Source organism: Mustelus asterias, chromosome 4 (assembly GCF_964213995.1).
Source record: "Mustelus asterias chromosome 4, sMusAst1.hap1.1, whole genome shotgun sequence".
Taxonomy (NCBI): domain Eukaryota; kingdom Metazoa; phylum Chordata; class Chondrichthyes; order Carcharhiniformes; family Triakidae; genus Mustelus; species Mustelus asterias.
Window position 1 is genome coordinate 82,809,297 of NC_135804.1, and position 19,019 is coordinate 82,828,315.

Here is a 19,019-nt window from a genome sequence, read left to right on the forward strand (position 1 = left end):
GCATGATGTGCCACTTGAAAGAGGGAGGTGCTGCCTGCAGGTAAAGACAAAAGTTGCCTGGGTCTCCCCCAAAGGAACAGGCACCAATGTCTTGCACATTGTGCAGCCCCTTTCCCAGGCCTTGCCCACACCCTCACAAAAAGCTGCCTCGGGAAAGCAAATATTCACGGTGATAAAATTATTTGGATCCATTTCATTCAAAAATATATTCTTTGATACAAAAAATAATCAACATCATCAAGAAAGGAGCCACAAAACTTTATTTAAACGTTGTGATAATTACAGAAAATGAACAGAGATGCTTATGGGTCACAAAACAAAACAAAAATACTGGCCCTGCAGCTCTTCACCCGTGTAAATAAAAAACCACAACACTTGTATTGAAGCAAAAGCAAAACTAGGTAGGAGTGCAGAAGTGAATTCTTTACATAGGCAAGAACAACAATTACACAGATTATTTCTAACTGATTACCATTTTCAGATCTGAATCACATTCCCATTTTAAACATGAGTTGCAGTTATCCAAATACAAAAGCAAATATTTATTCCATCTATAAAACAAATGGAAGAGAGTAACAAAGGGGCAAAACAAAGTACAAAAAATGCTGCATCATCCTTTATGTACATAATAGCGCAAAAGCAAAGCCAATGATTTGTCAGCGTTTGCTCTTCTTTGACTTTTTGTGAGACCGGTGAGGAGTCCTTGAGCGTGACCTCGATCGCCTTGATTTCTTCGGAGAACTTGAACGAGAATGCTTCGACTTTTTAGGTGATTTAGACCTAGACCAAGATCTACCAAAATAATTGGGATAAATACGTGAAACCATAAACTGTTCCAACAGAACCTTAAATTAGAGTCCTGTATATTGATAGATACATTTGAAAACTAGTTAACCTACATGCTAACTAAATTCTATCTACTTCATGGTAGGTCATCCAACCAATTGTATAATCCACCTTTTTATATTTTCTTCATTGATAAATATACCCACCTTTTTTTTCGTTTGCTGCTCTGTCTTGGGGAATCTCTATATGTGGGGGATGGAGACCTGGACAAGGTATTTTCTTTTAGCTGGGACCTCTCAGACCAAGGAGACACGGATATTTCACACCTGATGCTTCTTGAAGGACTTGGGGAGCTTGTACACCTTTTTCTGAAATACAATGCAAATGCAAATATTAATACTTCCAGATAGATTAGTTAAAACTTATACCTATATCAGTGGCATGGCAAAACTTGTTTTTCAATCTTTAGAAAAGCATGTTAATATTCAACAATACTTTATATTCTACTAATAAAATGAATTTGATTTTAAATAAATCTCTTTTTACATTATTTTCCGAGCTGTGGATAAGCTTCCTGGGCTAAGGCTTCCCCACTCATCCTGCTTTTGTTGAAAAGCTTAAACGTTTGGTTTAATGTAGGAGTGAAACAGTGCTGAATTATAAACTACTGATGTAAGATCCCCAATGGAATAGTGTCCATATTATACTCTCAGTATTCAAGTGTAGGTCACATTTGTATGGACTTATGAACATACAAGTGTACTAGGAGCAGGAGTAGCCCACTACGCCCTTCAAGCCTGCTCCGCCATTCAATGAGATCACAGCTATCAGATTGTAACCTCAACTTCACACTTCCAACTACCCCCAAAAACCCTTTATCCCCTTACATAACAAGAATCTATCTAACTCTACCTTAAAAATATTTAAAGACTCTTTGTCCAGCATCTTTTGAGGAAGAGTTCCAAAAACTGAGGAAAAAAATTCTCCTCAACTTTGTCTTATATAGGCACACCCTTATTTTTAAACAGTGACCCCTAGTTCTAGATTCTCTCACAAGGGGAAACTTCCGATCCACCCTGTCAAGATCCATCAGGATCTTACATGTTCCAATCAAGTCATCTCTTGTGCTCCTAAACACCTAGCCCATCCAACTTTTCCCACAAGACAACCCACACATTCCAGGTATTTGTCTGATAAACCTTCTCTGAACTGTTTCCAACACATTTACATCCTTCTCTAAATAAGGAGACTAATACTATACACTGTACTCCAGGAAACTGCAGTTATATAATAGCAAGGTAGGATATTTGTTGTGCCAATCAATTGCTGGAAGCCTTGATCAGAAGTTGCATTATTTGAGACAAAGGAGAGCTTCTTCCACACAAAATGCAAGGACCTGCCTAATTCTATGTCTTCACCAGTCTAAATGCAACTGGTGAGGCAAATACTTTTTCTGCTAAAGAAAGATAAATATTCTGATAGTTAAATATTTAATGCCTCTATATTAACCTTATGCTTACCAGAAACTAAATTGAGACTGCCCAACTTTTTTCACAGAACAAACTTACAACAGAACAGAAGGCAACAAAACTTTACTCCATTTGGTCTAAATCCCAGTTCAGGTTCCACATATGAAAGAACAATGCTCCAAATTAGCGAGAGGTTCACACTTAATCAGTCTAAATTCTGAATGCTAAGTCATGTAAGAAAATTGAGATGTCCACACTGACATTTTTAATGCAAGGCAAAGCCTCATCATCATAAGAATTAAGATCTAGAGTAACTGCAATTTCATAGCAGCAGCTAAACAGGAACGGGGATTGCAGGGATAGGATTGAAAGTACATATTTTTCATGTAACTTGCTCCATGAGTCAAAAGGTAAGAGTACCATAAAACTTCCTTGATTATTTGACTAAAGTAGCGTGACAAACTAGGGTGCTGAAATAAAAGGGCCATTGCAGAACGCAGCTGCAGGATTATGGGCAACATATGAAATTGGAGAGTGAGATGGTTTATGAATGATTTCAATACCAGTTGAGTTCCAGGCATCACTAGAATTCCAGCAGTTTCTTTCACTTTATTACCTCCTATAATTGCTCACCTGGAGGGTGACAAGGAATTCCCTTTTTCCTTGTGTTTCTCTTTAGTCCGTGCTCGATCTTTACTGCGTTCCTTTTCCTTGTTCTTCATCTTATTCTTGTCTTTATCTTTGTTCTTGACTTTATCTCTATCTCTGTCTTTGCTCCGCTCTTCAGTTCTATCTTTTTCCTTTTTATCTTTCTCTTTGTTTGCATCTTTTATTCTCTCAGGATCCCCAAGTTCTTTTTCTAATTCTTTATCCTGGTCTTTTTCCTTTTCCTACAGAAAGAAAAGGTTTTTTTTGGTCTCATGTTTATGTAAATATTTAGGCTTTATATAAAATGTAAACTTTGAACTGCAATGACTTTTATTCCAGGCTACCAAATTTTATATTAATACAATTATGCAAAACTTGATATTTAAAAAGATCAGTGAAACGGCAGGAACAATTGCTTTTACATTGTCTCTGTCCTCTATCCTCGAGTCATTTACACTTGCTCATACCTTTATGGTGTTACAATTGATTTACTGTGCAGAAAGCCCGTTGTGATTCTGTGTTCAACCTCAGGAAACCAGCCAGCTATAGTTAACTGTCTTACCTTTTGCAATAGTTTACTTCTATAGTGCTCAACCTGTTGTTGAAAAGTCATTCCCGCTTTCTTAGTTCTTTTACCCGATTCCAATTCATCTTGAAATTTCATTACTTTTAGCTAACAAGAAAGAAATGAAAATCTATCAATTTAAAACAAAATTGTCATTAAAAAATGGAAAACAAGTATGTTTATGGATAAAGCAGAATATTTTTTGTATGATGAGAGACTGGAAAATGTTGATGCCCAGAAGAACCTATGGGTCCTTAAACATGAATCAAAGTAAGTTAACTTGCACATACAGCAAACAATTAGAAGGGGTTAGCCTTTTATATTTTATAAAAGGTTGGAGTAAAAAGGGTAAGAAGGCCTTGGCTGGATCACACCAGGAGAAATGTGCGCAGTCCTGGCCTTGGGAGGATACACTTGCCTTAGAGGGAGTACAACAAAAGTTCACTAGTCTGATTCCTGGACAAGCGGATTGCACATGACGAGAGAAAGAGTAGAATAAGCCTATATTCTTTAGAACTTAGAAAAATGAGAGGCAATCACATTGAAAACTGCAAACCTCTTCAGGGGATTGGCATGGTATGTGCTAGGAGCATGTTTCCCTTGACTGGAGAGTTCAGAACTAGGGGGTCATAGAATCAAAAGGATATGAGCCATGTAGGACTGCAATGAGGAGAAATTTCTTCACTCATAAGCTGTGAATCTTTGAAATTCTCTACCCCATATGATTACTGATGCTTAATCACTGTGTGTTCAAGAGCAACTTCATACAGTCCACATCATTTCACAAAAGGGAATCTTGTTTGACAAATTTATTTGAGATTTGAGGATGTAACTAGTAGGGCAAATAAAGGGGAACTAGTATATGTAGTATATTTCAATTTCCAAAATGCATTTGATAAGGTGTCACACGAAAAATTAATATGCAAGCTAAGGGCTCCAAGTTGGCGGTAATGTATCAGCAAGGACAGAGGATTCATTAATGACAGGAAGCAAGTGTAGGGATAAATGGGGCATTTTCAAGTTGGCAAGCTGCAATTTGTGGAGTATGCTGCAAGGATCAGTGCTGGGGCCTCAGCTATTTATAATCTACATTAACTTATCTGGAGCGAGAGAGAGAGAATGTATCTGATTTTCCTAATGATTCAAAGCTAGGTGGAAATTTAGACTGTGAGGACATAGGTAGATTGCAAAGAGATACAAACATGTGAAATGAGTGAGCAACAAGGCGGCAGATGGAATATAATGTGGAGAAGTGTAAGGTTATTTACTCTGATTACACAAATAGAAAAGCAGAATATATTTTAAAAAGTGAAACTTGGGTACATGTTGAAATTCAAAAGGACTTGGGTTTACTCATATAAGGAGCACAAAGTTAGCATTCAGGAACAGCAAGTAATCAGGTAGGCAAATTGCATGCTAGCCTTTATTGCATGGGGATTGCACTAAAAAACTAAGGAAAGTCTTGCTACAATTATACAGGCTTGGCTGAGACCACACTGCAGTATGGTGCTCAATTTTGATAGCCATATTTAAGGAAGCATATACTTGCCTTGGAAGGGTTCACTAGATACCTGGGATAAGAGGCTTGTCCTGTGATGAAAGCCCAAGTTAACTGAGACTATATTCTCTGGAATTTAGAAAAATGAGAGGTGATCTCATTGATTAATGCAAGATTCCGAATACAAGACACTGAGAGGCTGTTTCCCTGGCTGGAGAATCTAGAACAAGGGAACACAGTCTCAGGATAAGGGATTGATCATTTAGGACTGATAGGAAGAGAAATTTATTCACGCAGGTGTATTGCATCTTTGGAATCCTCTATTTGAGGGCGGTGGATGCTCCAACACTGAATATATTTAAGGCTGACATTGATGGATTTTTGGTCCCTCATGGAATTAAGGGGTATGGGGAACAGGCAGGAAAATGGAGTTAAAATCACAATCAGCCATGATCATACTGATTGGCAGAGTTGGCTCAAGAGGCTACATGGTCTACTCCTGCTCCTACTTTATATGTTTTATGACAGATTTTTCAATACTAAGGGAATTAAGGAATGTGGGGATCATGTGGTGAGGTAGCATTGAGGTAGATCAGCCATGATCTTACTAAAAGGCAGAATAGGTTGTAAGGATTAAAAAGTCTATTCCAGCTCATATTTCTTTCATTCTTAATATGTTCTGTCTTCAATATTCTCAACTGGCTGAAATCACACTGAGAAATTATCATAATATTCCAATTTCTTTATACTTCAATGCAATTCCTAATAAAAATGTAATCAAACAGGATGTGTTATCCAGAGCACCTAGTTCTAACGTCGTCAATATGTCTTACATTAGCACGGTGTTGCCAGACAGCTGCAGCATGAGACACCCAAAGAAATCTATGTCTCTTACTCCTCTCCTCCACCACCAATTCTGCTACAGCATGGTACATTGCAAGATGCAGCTAGGACACAGAGCTACAAGGTTATTTCACAGTATGCGAAGAGCTAGGAAAGTTGTGATTACAGAAGCATCTTCCAAGTTGCTCACTGTCTGAGTAAAAGGACACACATGTTGTATTATAGATATATAAAGCAGAAAGAATGGGAGCCAGCAAACAGGAAAGATGGTTAACAACTGATGCCATGGTCACCTATTCCTTATTTATTCAAAAGTTGTCATTTGTTGCCATGCCACCAAAAATGCGAGAGGTATCGCTAAATAATGGCATTAATAGATGGTATTTAAAAACGGGGTTAGCTACAATACATCTGAATGCAGTTCTATGCTGTTCAGAAGAGTAAACAACTGCCTCACTTCAAGGCAAATTTTCAACCTCTGCAACAGTTAGAACTATTTGACAATTTAAATTATTTTTAACTATTGAAATATTAGTTTCAATATTCAGACACTTTCACAGTCTTTGCATCTCTCCATCCATCATTCCATACCTATAGAAGAGACAACTTTTACACAAGAGGACAAAGACATGAATACAACAATGCCATTGCTATTCTGATTCTTCAAACCATTTTTAATGGATTTTCTGCAAAAGAAACATTTATTAAAACACACCCAAGATTTAGCACAAGCAGTTAGTACTACCTCAATTTCTCGCAGTTTGGCACGTTTCTCTTCAGACATTTCTAACATTTTCTGAGATTTTGAATCATAGGCCTCTTCTTTTTGTCCTAATGACTCTTCAGACTCAATACCATCCTCCTCCTCCTCCTCCGATTCCTCTTTTATTTCCTCCCTGCAAACCAGAAACACTCGGAATTAATCGTTTTATCAATGTTAATTGCTGCAACGCACATAATTGTGTTTAGGCAAAAGTGCAAAAAGATCCTCAAAGATATACCTGCTAGCATTAGACTGGTCACATTTGCATGCATATTTTCTACAGTACTGACTAGCACACACTAGAAATGTAGGAAAATGCTGTAATCAAGAAAGGTAATATGGACTGTACGAATTAATGTACTGTTCAAATACTGATAGGTTTAAAGCACTTAATGTAATTCACATGAATGGCAAGTACAATGATTTGAAATGTACAGCAACATAACACAATTTTCTAAACAACTATAGTAGTTTAAATAGCATAATTCAGTTGAGCTTTCTTTTACCATTTATGTTTAAACTAAATTTTCAGTTGTGACCTTTAAGCAAAGTTGGATAACATGTTTTGCTGGGTCTTCATTCAACAGAAGGAGCCTACACAGACTACTTGACTTAGAAGCCAACCGGGAAAATTACAAATAATGCAGCCACCCAAAGATTTTGACCATTTAAGGTTACGTAATATGGCCTTACCTAGTCCGGCCCCAACTTATCTCATGCACTGTAGCAGATGCATCCTTTGTATGTTGTTCAGTTCCCTCTTTAAACCACAGGAATCAATCAATAATATTCAAAATATTATAATATAACTACATAACTGAAAAGAAGGATGTCTATCTCTGAAGAATGGGAGAGATGAACTGATCTGAAAGATTCTGGCATGTTGACAAATTTTCTATGAAAACCCTAACTGCACAAGAAACCTAATTTTAGTCTTCATTGCTACAGTCTCCTACAAATTATAAAGGTCTGAACTAGCACTAATTAAGAAGAATAATTGAGCTGATCAGGCAAAAGGCCTACACAGTATGAGTAAACCTGCCAAAGGCTGAGTTATGGATATCAAACTCAAACAATAACACTTGAGGCACTGTATACTCAGGCACTGGAAACTGTGTAAAACAACTTAGTCTGTATGTTTGACATGCAACAAATCTTGTGAATATTAACTGCAATTGTAAATGCAGTGAGTAACATTAAGTATTGGTGGAAACTTATGCACCTTAAGCAATATCAACTTTTGAACTGTCATGTATTTTTATGAATTTTACAAATAAAGTTTACTTTTGGAAACAAAATAGCACATGGTCAAAGTGCAGAAAATAATATCTCTCCAGAGATTCCCTTCTACATATTGGGCTTATCCTAAGAGAAATCTTGACTTCTGATGAGAATTTCTTTTCCAGGATACAATGTAGAATACACTAAATAAACCAATCTGCTTCCATGTTTTGAAATGCTGGTGCTAACGGTACAACACATCAGAGTCAAAAAACTGTCCATATGATACAACTACTATTATTTCTGTTCCAGTAAGATATACTAATTTGTCATCTATATATTAAGATGTGCAAATTTATGTCGCAATAAATAGAAAGAGGAATCTTTCCTAGTTGAACCTGAAATTGACTGCAACCTGGAGAAATGATTGCTACTTGGTCAGCTTGTCATAACGAGAGTTTCCTTACCTGGGATATTTCAAATGAGACCAGTGCTATTGTGTCAACAACTTTTGTGAAAATAATTTTATATCTTCAGAATATGTAAGTTTAAAACAATGATATCCATGTTATGGAAAATTAAATTCAGGGCCCAATAAAAATCACTTGGATTAGGCAAGATCCTTTACTACCCACGATACAGAAAATATTCCCAAATGAATCTTTTGGAAAATGAATTATACATTTAGGAGTTTGATTTCAGATTCAACACATGCTGGGAGGAACTCCACAAGTAACTCAACACAGATGTCTGGATATGTCTGGATGAACACCAGAGGACAATTTTCTTTCACTTAACAGTTTAGACCTTTCTTAATGGAAAGCTTCCTGTTATATCAGTAGGGTTACATTTAGAGTAATAAATCTATGAATGGCTGGAATTTTATCCAAACAATCAAGAACAAGCTTGCCAGAAGAAATCTATCAAAGCTTCTGAGCAAAACAGACTGCTGTATTTAAAATAGTTGAGCCATCACATCTTCCATCTAATGTCAATACAAAGGGCCCATCATAAGTAGTTAATGTCGTAGGCAATTATACAACAAAGTGGAGCAGTATTTCTTTTCATGAACTTAATTCAATGATTGCAAATCTACAAAGTATCATTAGGCGGCATGGTGACACAGTGATTAGCACTGCTGCCTCGCAGCGCCAGGGACCCAGGTTCATATCCGGCCACACCTTCTCCCTGTGTCTGTGTAGGTTTCCTCCGGGTGCTCTGGTTTCCTCCCACAGTCCAAAGATGTGTGGGTCATAGGGTTAAGCCTCGGTGGGACTATTGTCGATAAGCCCAATGGCCTCCTTCTGCACTGGTAAGGATTCCATGATAAAGTTGGAACAAGGAAAGACAGGAATACAATCCTTTCTTGACCCGCCAGAATTTCCTTCCTCGGCTGAGCGAAGTCCACCGGTGAACTGACTGACAAAGCATCAGTGCAGAGTCCCCATATGGACTATTTCTCTGAATCAGCCAGTTCAAAATCAAAATGGAAATGTTTTATCAGCCCTCCAATTTAAACAACTGCGCTTCTCAGTCTTGAGGCACAAAATAACTACAATAGGTCCAGGTACTAAACAGACTAACAGCGCCCCCTAACTAGAATATAACTGATTATCAAAACACCTACTGGTATTAAAGTGGATTTTCATGCATTCTGGCATGCAGCAATGCTGAGAATGGAATAAACAGACAGGTGTACCAACTCACGAGTAATACCTCAGTAGTAGAACTGCACATCTAAAATCGGGTGATTTGCTTGGGTGAGTTTTACAGATTGACATCAACTGTGCCACAACGAAGACAAGTAGAAGACTGAATGGACGTTTTCCCAGCAAAAAGCCTTGACTTTCACTAAAATCCAAGTCCAAAAGGTGGTTTAGGCAGCAGAGAATGTGAACATTAGCAGGAATAATTCTGCTACTCTCAGTACTTGGTAATAGATAATAAAAATAAAAATCACACCCTAATTTGGTTTGCATGGAATTTGTTAACTACCAGGAACATGGAGTTGATTTAACTCTTAAAAATACAGAAAGCTCCAGGATAGTGTTTTCTTAACTTTTCCAAAACTGATTCTATCTCTTGCTGACACTTGCGTGTTGTGAATGTTATTTGCCAATTATCAACCAAAACTGAATGCTGTCTCGGTTTTGACATATAGACATGGACTGCTTCAGTATTTGAGAAGTTTCAAATCGCACTGAACATTATGCAATCATCAACTAACATCCCTTCTTCTGACCTGATGAAAAAACAACTAAACTTGGTTGGGCCTAGAACACTGCCTTGAGTAACTCCTGCAGCAATATCCTGGGACTGAGATGACTGTCATCCAACTACCACAACCATCTTCCTTTGTGTTAGATATTACTCCAATCCATGGAGAGTTTTCCCCAATTCCCAATGATTTTAGTTTTGTTGGGAATCCTTGATGCCACACTTCATCAAATGCTGCTTTGACGTCAAGGACAGTCACACTGACCTCATCTTCGGGTCAGCTCTCGTATCCACATCTGGACCACAGCTGTAATGAGGTCAGGAGTTGAGTGGCCCTGGCAGAACTCAAATCCAAAGTGTTAGTGAACAGGTTTTTACTATGCAAGTGCTAATAGCATTGTCAGTGACATCTTCCATCACTTTGCTGATATGTAAACGTAGACTGACGTAGTGGTAATTGGCCAGGTTGGATTTATCCTGCATCTTGTGCACAATTTTCCACTTTACCAGGTAGCAGGCAGTATTGCAGGTTGCACTTGTTTCCTGGAGGCCAACAGCCAGAGCCTGATGGGAATTAGGACAAGCCAAGGTGAACCAACTCAGGTCAAGGCAAGCAGGGCAAGTCCTGACATGTCCTGTGAGCTATAACCTAAGACTCTCACCTCTGACCAAATAAGGACAATGTTACGGATGGTTACCATACACACCAGCATCATATATTTCCAAATATGGAAGAATTACGTGCACTCCATGCACCTGGGAATACACATCCACAGGTACTCATGGCATCTTTCATATTTGGAGTCTGTAGTCCCATTGTCTCGCCACCAAGAAATCATAGAACCCCCGCCAGCGAAGACGCAGCAAGGACCATTTGAATTAGGAGAGGCTGGATAGGCTGGGACTTTATTCCCTGGAGCATAGGAGGAGGGATGACTTTATAGAGGTATATATCATCATGAGGGGCATAGATAAGGTGAATAGCCACGGTCTTTTCCCCAGGGTCGAGGAATCCAAAACTAGAGGAGAAGGGAAAGATTTAGAAGGAACCTGAGAGGCAACTTTTTCAGACAGAGGCTGGTGTGCATATGGAATGAGCTGCCAGAGATGGTGGTAGAGGCAGATACAATTACAACATTTAAAATACATTTGGACAGGTACATGGATAGGAAAGATTCAGAGGGATATGTGCCAAACACAGACAAATGGGACTAGTTCGGTTTAGGAAACCTGGTTGGCACGGACAAGTTGGGCTGAATGGCCTGTTTCCGTGCTATATATCTTTATGACTCTATCTAGCGAAGAATCAGCGAAGACCTGAAACCAACTTTTGCCAGATGGAAGACCCTGATTTCGGAACTTCACAAAGACCCAAGACCAAGATTTGTACCCAGTGGAGTGAGCATGGCCAGTTTAACCTCAGGGTAGTATTCGGGTCTCATACGCTGGAATAGTTTTTGTTTAAGTTAAAGTTGTTTCATCAAATAAAGGTGCTTTGACAAAGTTTGGTACCAAAAGTATTGTAACAAAGATGAAGTTTATTTATGTATAATCATGAGTCGACTCTCCTATCTCCTGTTTGTCACACAAGAAAGGGCATCTTGCTAAGAGTTACAGTACACTGGTCAATGTGTCTAAAATTTCAAGACAACACACCGGAACAGGTAATTCCAGGGGCATGGCTAGTTCTGGAGCACAGGCATTCAGTATTATTGCCGGAATGCTGTCAGGGCCCATAGCCTTTGCAGTATTCAGTGCCTTCAGCCGTTCCTTAGTATCACATGGAGTGAATAGAATTGGCTGAAGACTGACACCTATGATGCGAAGGACCACAGGAGGAGGCAGAGATGAAGCATACACTCAACACTGCTGGGTCAAGATGGTTGCAAATGTTCAGCCTTGTCTTTTGCACTGATGTGCTAGGCTCCCCCAGCACTGAGGATGCCAAATCTTCTTCCTCCAGTTATTTAATTATCTGGTACATTTAACAAGAAGATGGGGCAGAATTGCAGAGTTTAGATCTTATCCATTGGTTGTGGGATTGCTTAGCTCTATCGCATGTTGTTTATGCTGATTAGCAACTTCACCAGGTTGACACATTTCCAGGTATGCCTGGTGCTTTTCCTGGCAATCTGGCAGCATTCTCCTTTGAGGACAGGCCAATTTGTTCAGTACAGAGCCACTCTTGGTGATGAATATTGCAGTCCTCACTTAGAGTACGTCTGTGCCCTTGCCACCCTCAATGTTTCTTTCAATTAGTGTCCAAAGTGGAGTGCGGATTCAACAGCTGAGGGGGTGATGGTGGGGTTGCTTTAAGTGGTGATCAGCCAAAGGTTTCCTTGCGTCCTTGCCTGTTTTACCTGCTGCAGTAAGATTTCATGGGGTCCAGAGTGAATTTAAGGACTCAGGGCAACCCTCTCCTGACTGTATACCGTTGTGCTGCCACCTTTGCTGGGTCTGACCTGATGTATACCCATACCCAGGGATGGTGACAGGGATATTGTCTATATGATTCAGCACAAATGATTGTCAGGCTGCTGCTTGACTAGCTTGTGGGACAGCTCTCCCAATTTTAGAACAAATTCCCTTCAGTAAGGAGATCTGACAGAACTGGGTGTGCTGTTGTCATTTTCAGTGCCGAGATTAATGTTGGGTGGTCCATCCAGTTTCATTCGTTTTTGACTTTGTGAGGTTTGAAACAACCGAATGGCTTGCTAGACCATTTCAGAGGACAGTTAAGAGTCAATCATATTGCATATACCCCATAGCGGGGTTGGAGTCACATGTAAGCCAGACCAGGTAAGGACCTAAAGGACATTAATGAACCAGATGGGTTTTTACAACAATCAGCTATGATTTTATGGTCACTATTATTGAGACGTACTTTTAATTTAAATTCCACCAACTTCCATGATAGGATTTCAACCTATGTCCCCAAAGCGTTAGACTGGGCTCTGAATTACTAGTGCGGAAACATTACCACTATGCCATAACCTCCCCACACTACAACTGTACCAATAATGTATGGGAAACACCATTTGGTGCTGAAAAAGGACTTAGGCCACCTCTAACAAATGTGTAAACAACTTTTGACCTTGTGACCTTCCATGGAACAAAAGAATTAATCCCCGCCGTTCTTGGAGATTGTCAAGGCTAAAATAGAAATCATTACAGGGACTATTAACAAGTGAATATTCAAACATGTTATAGTGGTGTGTACTAATCTCACCGACAATGTAATCTGGTCCTAGTCTTGAATGCCAAATTTAGAAAACTGAACTGGTGTTTTATTTCCCTAATTCAAGTATGTCTGCAAATTCAAATCTGAAACATTAATTACTATGTACAACTTAATCTAAGTTATGTCAAAGTAGCATGGTAACATGAAAAGCACATGAAGATCTGAAATTAAGAACCAAAGGTTTTTAATTAATGCAGAAAGTATGTATCTTCTAAAAATTAAGTAAATAACCTGTAATCCAATTTAGAAACACAGGGGTAGGCTATTTAGCCCATCAATCTCATTCTATAATTCAATGAGATCATGGCTGTTCTGTGAATCAACTTCACACATCTACCTTTGCCTACATCCCTTAATAGCTTTGAATAACAAGATTGTATCAATCTCAGATCTAAAATTAAAAATTGATCTAGCCTCAATTGCAATTTGCCGAAGTACCAAACCTTGACCAGGACACGTGATCCAGGACAAAGTCACACCCCTTAGGTTAGCAAGGAGTGCCAGTCTGGTTAGTGATCAGGTATAGGACGCAATCGCAGACGCAGTGCTGGAGGTGCCTGACATTTGACCTATGTGAATTGTGTTACCTTCATAAACCTTCTCTGCTATTGAATCAAAAAACTCAATTAAGGTAGCTAAACATGATCTGCTTTTAACAAAATTGGGGACCACTTTCCTTTATTAACTGACACTTGTCCAATGGCTGTTACTGTAGTCCCAGATTTATAATTTCTAAAAGAACTGAGGTTAAACTGACTGGCTTGTAATTGCTATGTTTATCTTTACACCATTTATGAAGGGTGTGAGCATTTGTGAATCTTCAGTCCTCTGGTGCCATCCATATATCTGAAAAGGAGTGCAAGATTATGGCCACGACATCAGTAATTCCCACTTTCTCTCAGCATCCTCGGATGTATCCCATCTGGTCCTAGTGACTTACAATTTTAGGTACATCTGACCTTTCTAACATCTCAATTAACAGTTAGCCCATCAAGTATCTCAACGACTTCCTGCTTTACAATGTCAATCGCGGTATGCTCTTTTTTGGTAAAGACACATACAAAACTATGCAATTAGTATCTCAGCTATGCCATGAATAAGGTCCCTTTATGGTCCCTATTCATCCCGTCTCTTACTTTTTACCCGTTTACCATTTATATGTCAAGAGAAGATTTTTGGATTCCCACTTATGTTAGCTGCTAGTATCATCTTCTCATTGTCCCTTTGCCTCTCACTTCCTTTTCCATTTTCTTTTTGAACTTCTCTTTAATCTAGTAATGCTGTTTTAATTTTATGTTTCTATCTGCACCGCATGGAATGTGGCCCATATGAGCATCACTGGTAAACCTGGAAATGTGACTTTCTATATCTGGTTTCATCATCAGCGAATAATAAATATTATGAAAAACTGTGGCCCCAACACAGATGCTTGTGTGACAATACCAGTCACACCTTGCCAGTTAGGGTGCTTGCTCATAATATCTACTTTCTGAATCCTTTCAGTTATCCTCAATATCATGAGCTTCAATTTGAGTTAACAGTCTCTTATGAGGGAGTTTATCAAATACCTTCAGGAAATTCATATAAATAATACATATAGATATTGCCCTGTCCACTTCATTAGTGACCTCTTCAAAAAATTCAATCGACTGTGTCAGGCATGACCAACTGTTTGCAAATTCACACTGGCTCACATTCCAGTTAACTGAAAGTTTTCAAGATGCTGTCACCCTATTTTTAATTCCAGACTCTGATAATTTCCCAACAACAAAATGGTCAATAATTCCCGGGTTTCCCTCTCTCATCTTTCTTCATTAGGGGAGTTCATAATTTTCCAATCAAAAAGGAACAGTTTCCAGATCAAAAAGACATTTGAAATTTATAGTTAGGCTATCTGCAATGTTCTTACTTACTTAAAACCCTAGAATGGAAACCAACTTGGCCTGGGGGCTTTGACACTCTTTAGTATCATGGATTCCTTCATCATTGCTGCTTTGATATATTAATTTTATTGACCCCTGTCTTTGATTCATTATTAATTTTTGGGGGTATCCAACATGCTGACCTCTTCTTCTACTATAAATGCGGATACAAAGTAATTATTCAACTTGTTTACAGCTGTGAAGGAAACCAATTTATTCATCATAAATGATCAAACGGTCGTGTAAATTTGCTTTCATGGGCACTTATTTTGTTATTGAGCAACATGGCACAGCACACTCTTAAAGAAAGATGGTTATTAACCCACAAAGGTAGTTTGAAGCAACTCACTTAATTTCAATCTTTTCTTCTGATCCTGGGTGATCAAGAAGATCCCATTTTGACATGGTAATTGCTGCAAAATTAAAAGTTATAGTTCAGCACTTCCATTAGCAAAAACCCCGAATTGAGTGCAAGTATTAAATCCCTCAGTTACTGGGAACATAGCAACGTGTGCATTTTAAAACATTTCAATTTAGAAAAAGAACAAATGAGATCTGCAGAAATAATATCAATTATTCCACAGCTATCTATCCATGCAGATGTGTGTGTGTGTCTGTTCTGTGTCCCTCCCTGTGTGTGTGTGTGTTATGTGTCCTTCCCTGTGCATTACGCCTTCTTTCATAAAACATTTGACTTTTTGTCCTTTTGTCTGACCTTGATTGGAAAGAAGTTTTTTAAATCACAAATTTTCAACCTCATTCTATTCTTCTCAACCACTGTGTTGTGATTTTAAAAATTCTCATCCTTGTTTTCAAATCCACCCCCCATGACTTCACACCTCCCTATCCCAGTAACCTCTTCCAGCCCCTACACCCCCTCCCTATCCCAGTAACCTCCTCCAACCCCTACAAACCTCCCCATCTCTGTAACCTTCTCCAGCCCCTACACCCGTCCCTATCTCTGTAACCTCCTCCAACCCCCTACACCTCTCCCTATCTCTGTAACCTCCTCCAGCCCCCTCCCTATCTCTGTAACCTCCTCTAGCCCCTACACCCCTCCCTATCTCTGTAACTCCTCCAGCCCCTACACCCATCCCTATCTCTGTAACCTCCTCCAACCCCACAGCCCTCTGGGATATCTATGATTTTTCCCGTTCCCACTTCTCAATTATCCTGATTTTAATTACTTCGTAGTGTCTATTGGGTGGGATTCTCTGGCCTCCCAGCCCCATGTTTCTCAGAGGCGGGAGTTGGTGGACCGTTTGCTGCTGGCAGGATTTTCTGGTCCTGCCGCTGTCAATGGGGTTTCCCACTGATTTTACCCCCCGCATCGCTGGGAATGCCACAGCAGCGGGTGCGCTGTCAGTGAGACTGGAGGATTCCGCAACATGAATGGCTGGAGAATTCCAGCCCCTCTGTTCAGCTACCTGGGCCCTAAACTCTGAAACTCCCTCCCTAAACCTCACTGTTCTCTAAGATACTCTTGTTAATACCTACCTCTTTGACAACGTCTCCCTGTGTGGCTAACCGCTGTTGGGAAGCTCCTTGGAATTGTTTCCCATGTTAAAGGCATTTACATTGTTCACAAATGACAAACAATCTCCTTTATCTGGCTGTGGAATTATGGACCCAACACTCACTCTGTGATTCCAAATCTAAGGCTATTGTGACAACCTCAAGTCTCCAACTCTCAGAAATCATTAAGATGCTGACTTGAAATATTTAAACAGAGGAAACTATTGATCTCAATTAGCTGCTCTGCCCATTTAATATACTGACCCAGCAGACAGCAGCATAACCGATCATCGAGTGAGGTAGAATGTCTTGTACAGCAACAGGCCATTTGGCCCATCACCTTTATGCTCCACGTGAGCCTTTTCCCACCCTACCCCATCTCACCCTATCAGCAGAGCTTTCTATTTCTTTCTCCTTCCTTGGATCTGGATCTATGCTATTCCCCCTCGTACAGCAAGTTCCACTTTCGCATCCCTCTTTGGATGAAGACTTTTCTTCCAAGTTCCTTCATGGATTTATGAGTATACTATTTTATTTATGTCTGCTACAGTTACATGGGTAAGCCGGCTATAGAGGGATATGGGCCAAATGCGGGCAATTGGGACTAGCTTAGGGATTTTAAAAAAGGGCAGCATGGACAAGTTGGGCCAAAGGGCCTGTTTCCATGCTGTAAACCTCTATGGCTCTATACGGATGGCCCTACCCACAGGTCGGAAAGTTGGGGAGCAACCCTGTCTCAGCCAGTCCAGGAAGCCCCGATCGAACTTTATGTCCACCAGGGAGCTAGTGAATTGTTGTCTGCGCTCCCATCCCTTCAAGGGTTGAAATTCTGTCTCAAAAGCTATCAGTCAATTGGAGAACTGCCAATTATTTAGTCCCAACAGCATTACTGGGAGCGGTGGACATTGCTGAGCCTGCACCCTTTGGGGAGAAGCAGCATGGATGCTTCACTCGGAAAAAGTTAAGTGCAGTCAGGGGTTACCAGGACTGGTCATAGAACAAACAAGCGGAGAGAGGTGCTGTTATTGCTTGGAGAATTAACCAGCAAGTCCCCGACCTTCAGCTTGCAGGGAAGCCACCTGGGTATACCAGGTGGTTTCACCACATGGCTCGTGTACTAAAGTTTTAAAAATTGACAGACTTTTTTTAATGATTGAAGTCATGGCTGGCTATGACTCAAACAAAAGGAACTTTCTGGCATTCAGAGGGGCTGACACTTGTTATCTCTGAAATTACACTAACGACCCAGTGAGATGCAGAAGACTAACTTTCAAAGGAATTAAACATAAGCTATATACATTTAAGCCAGGTCTAGCCAACAGAGTCTGCCAGTCTGTTAGGACAAAGGACCCAGAAACCTCAAAATTCTTAATGGTTGAAACCTTACTCTCAATAATCCAGGCAAAGTAATACGCACCTTTTGTCAAAGCCAAATGGAGAAGTGGGAGTCACGAGTGTGTGTGTGTGTGAGTGTGTAGCTGGCAGAACCGATTATCCTGTCTTGCTCTACTGCTAAATTAGTCAGCCATTTTCCATCAACCAAAAGCAGCTCAGAAAAAGGATTCTGCCCATCTTTGAATGCCTGGTCCAATCAATGCAATTTCTACTGGAATCTCTGTACCAACACCTTTCCAGCCCATATAATCATGGAAGTCATGAAAAGTGTATTATCCAGCATCAGTCTCAGCCTGACCTCTGTCAAGTAATACACCATTGGACTTTTGATTTTCAACTCTAGACTCATGTGGAACAATAATTCTTATTTTTCCTGTGGTCTTTACCCTGTGTATTTCTTTTCTTCATCCCTCTTTTGCTATATGAAATCAAAAAAAGGGGGACAGGTGGAGAAAACATATTGTAGGCTCTCTTCCCACATTTTGAGTGCAAGATAAACTAATCCTCTAAATTTATCCAATCTCAATTTAGCTGCAGGATTAATAGAAAATCGGATCACACCAAAACCGAGGGGTTGAGAAATACACCACTGCTTATAAAGGGGGAAATCAAAAATAGCTTTGTTTTTATAGATGGATGGTAAGAGGAAAAACTAGGGTCCTAGAAGTTAAACCCCCTCCTGTCTGTAACAATATTAATTTCATCTCTCCTGAGCTGAAGACTAATTTGTTTTATGAACCAACTGGTTATTTTGATGTATTTTTAAACTTTATAAATTAGTCTTAACACCATTTTCACACAACAAATAATTCATTTCTGCAGTTACTTGGTAACAACTATACTACCCTTAATTAGTTAATTACAAAATTTCATTGAGCTGTTAACTTTGTACCATCATCTACAAATTCTGAAATTTGAGAATATTTTTAAGTTACT

At 39.5% G+C, this 19,019-nt stretch overlaps 1 protein-coding gene across 3 annotated transcripts in view; it reads right to left on the bottom strand.

Moving 5' to 3' along the window:
- Positions 1-241: 241 nt before the first annotated feature.
- LOC144492814 (U2 snRNP-associated SURP motif-containing protein-like) overlaps positions 242-19,019 on the bottom strand; it is an 82,232-nt gene continuing 63,454 nt past the window's right edge. For 2 of the 3 annotated variants that reach the window (XM_078211285.1, XM_078211284.1), the window contains exons 21-27: positions 15,523-15,586; positions 9,510-9,644; positions 6,555-6,705; positions 3,466-3,576; positions 2,889-3,145; positions 993-1,154; positions 242-792 (exon numbers count right to left, since the gene is read on the bottom strand). In XM_078211285.1, coding sequence (XP_078067411.1) covers positions 657-792; positions 993-1,154; positions 2,889-3,145; positions 3,466-3,576; positions 6,555-6,705; positions 9,510-9,644; positions 15,523-15,586 — 1,016 coding nt within the window. In that variant the 3' untranslated portion in view covers positions 242-656. The remainder of the gene's footprint in view (positions 793-992; positions 1,155-2,888; positions 3,146-3,465; positions 3,577-6,554; positions 6,706-9,509; positions 9,645-15,522; positions 15,587-19,019) is intronic. The other variant, XM_078211286.1, reaches the window with a different exon arrangement.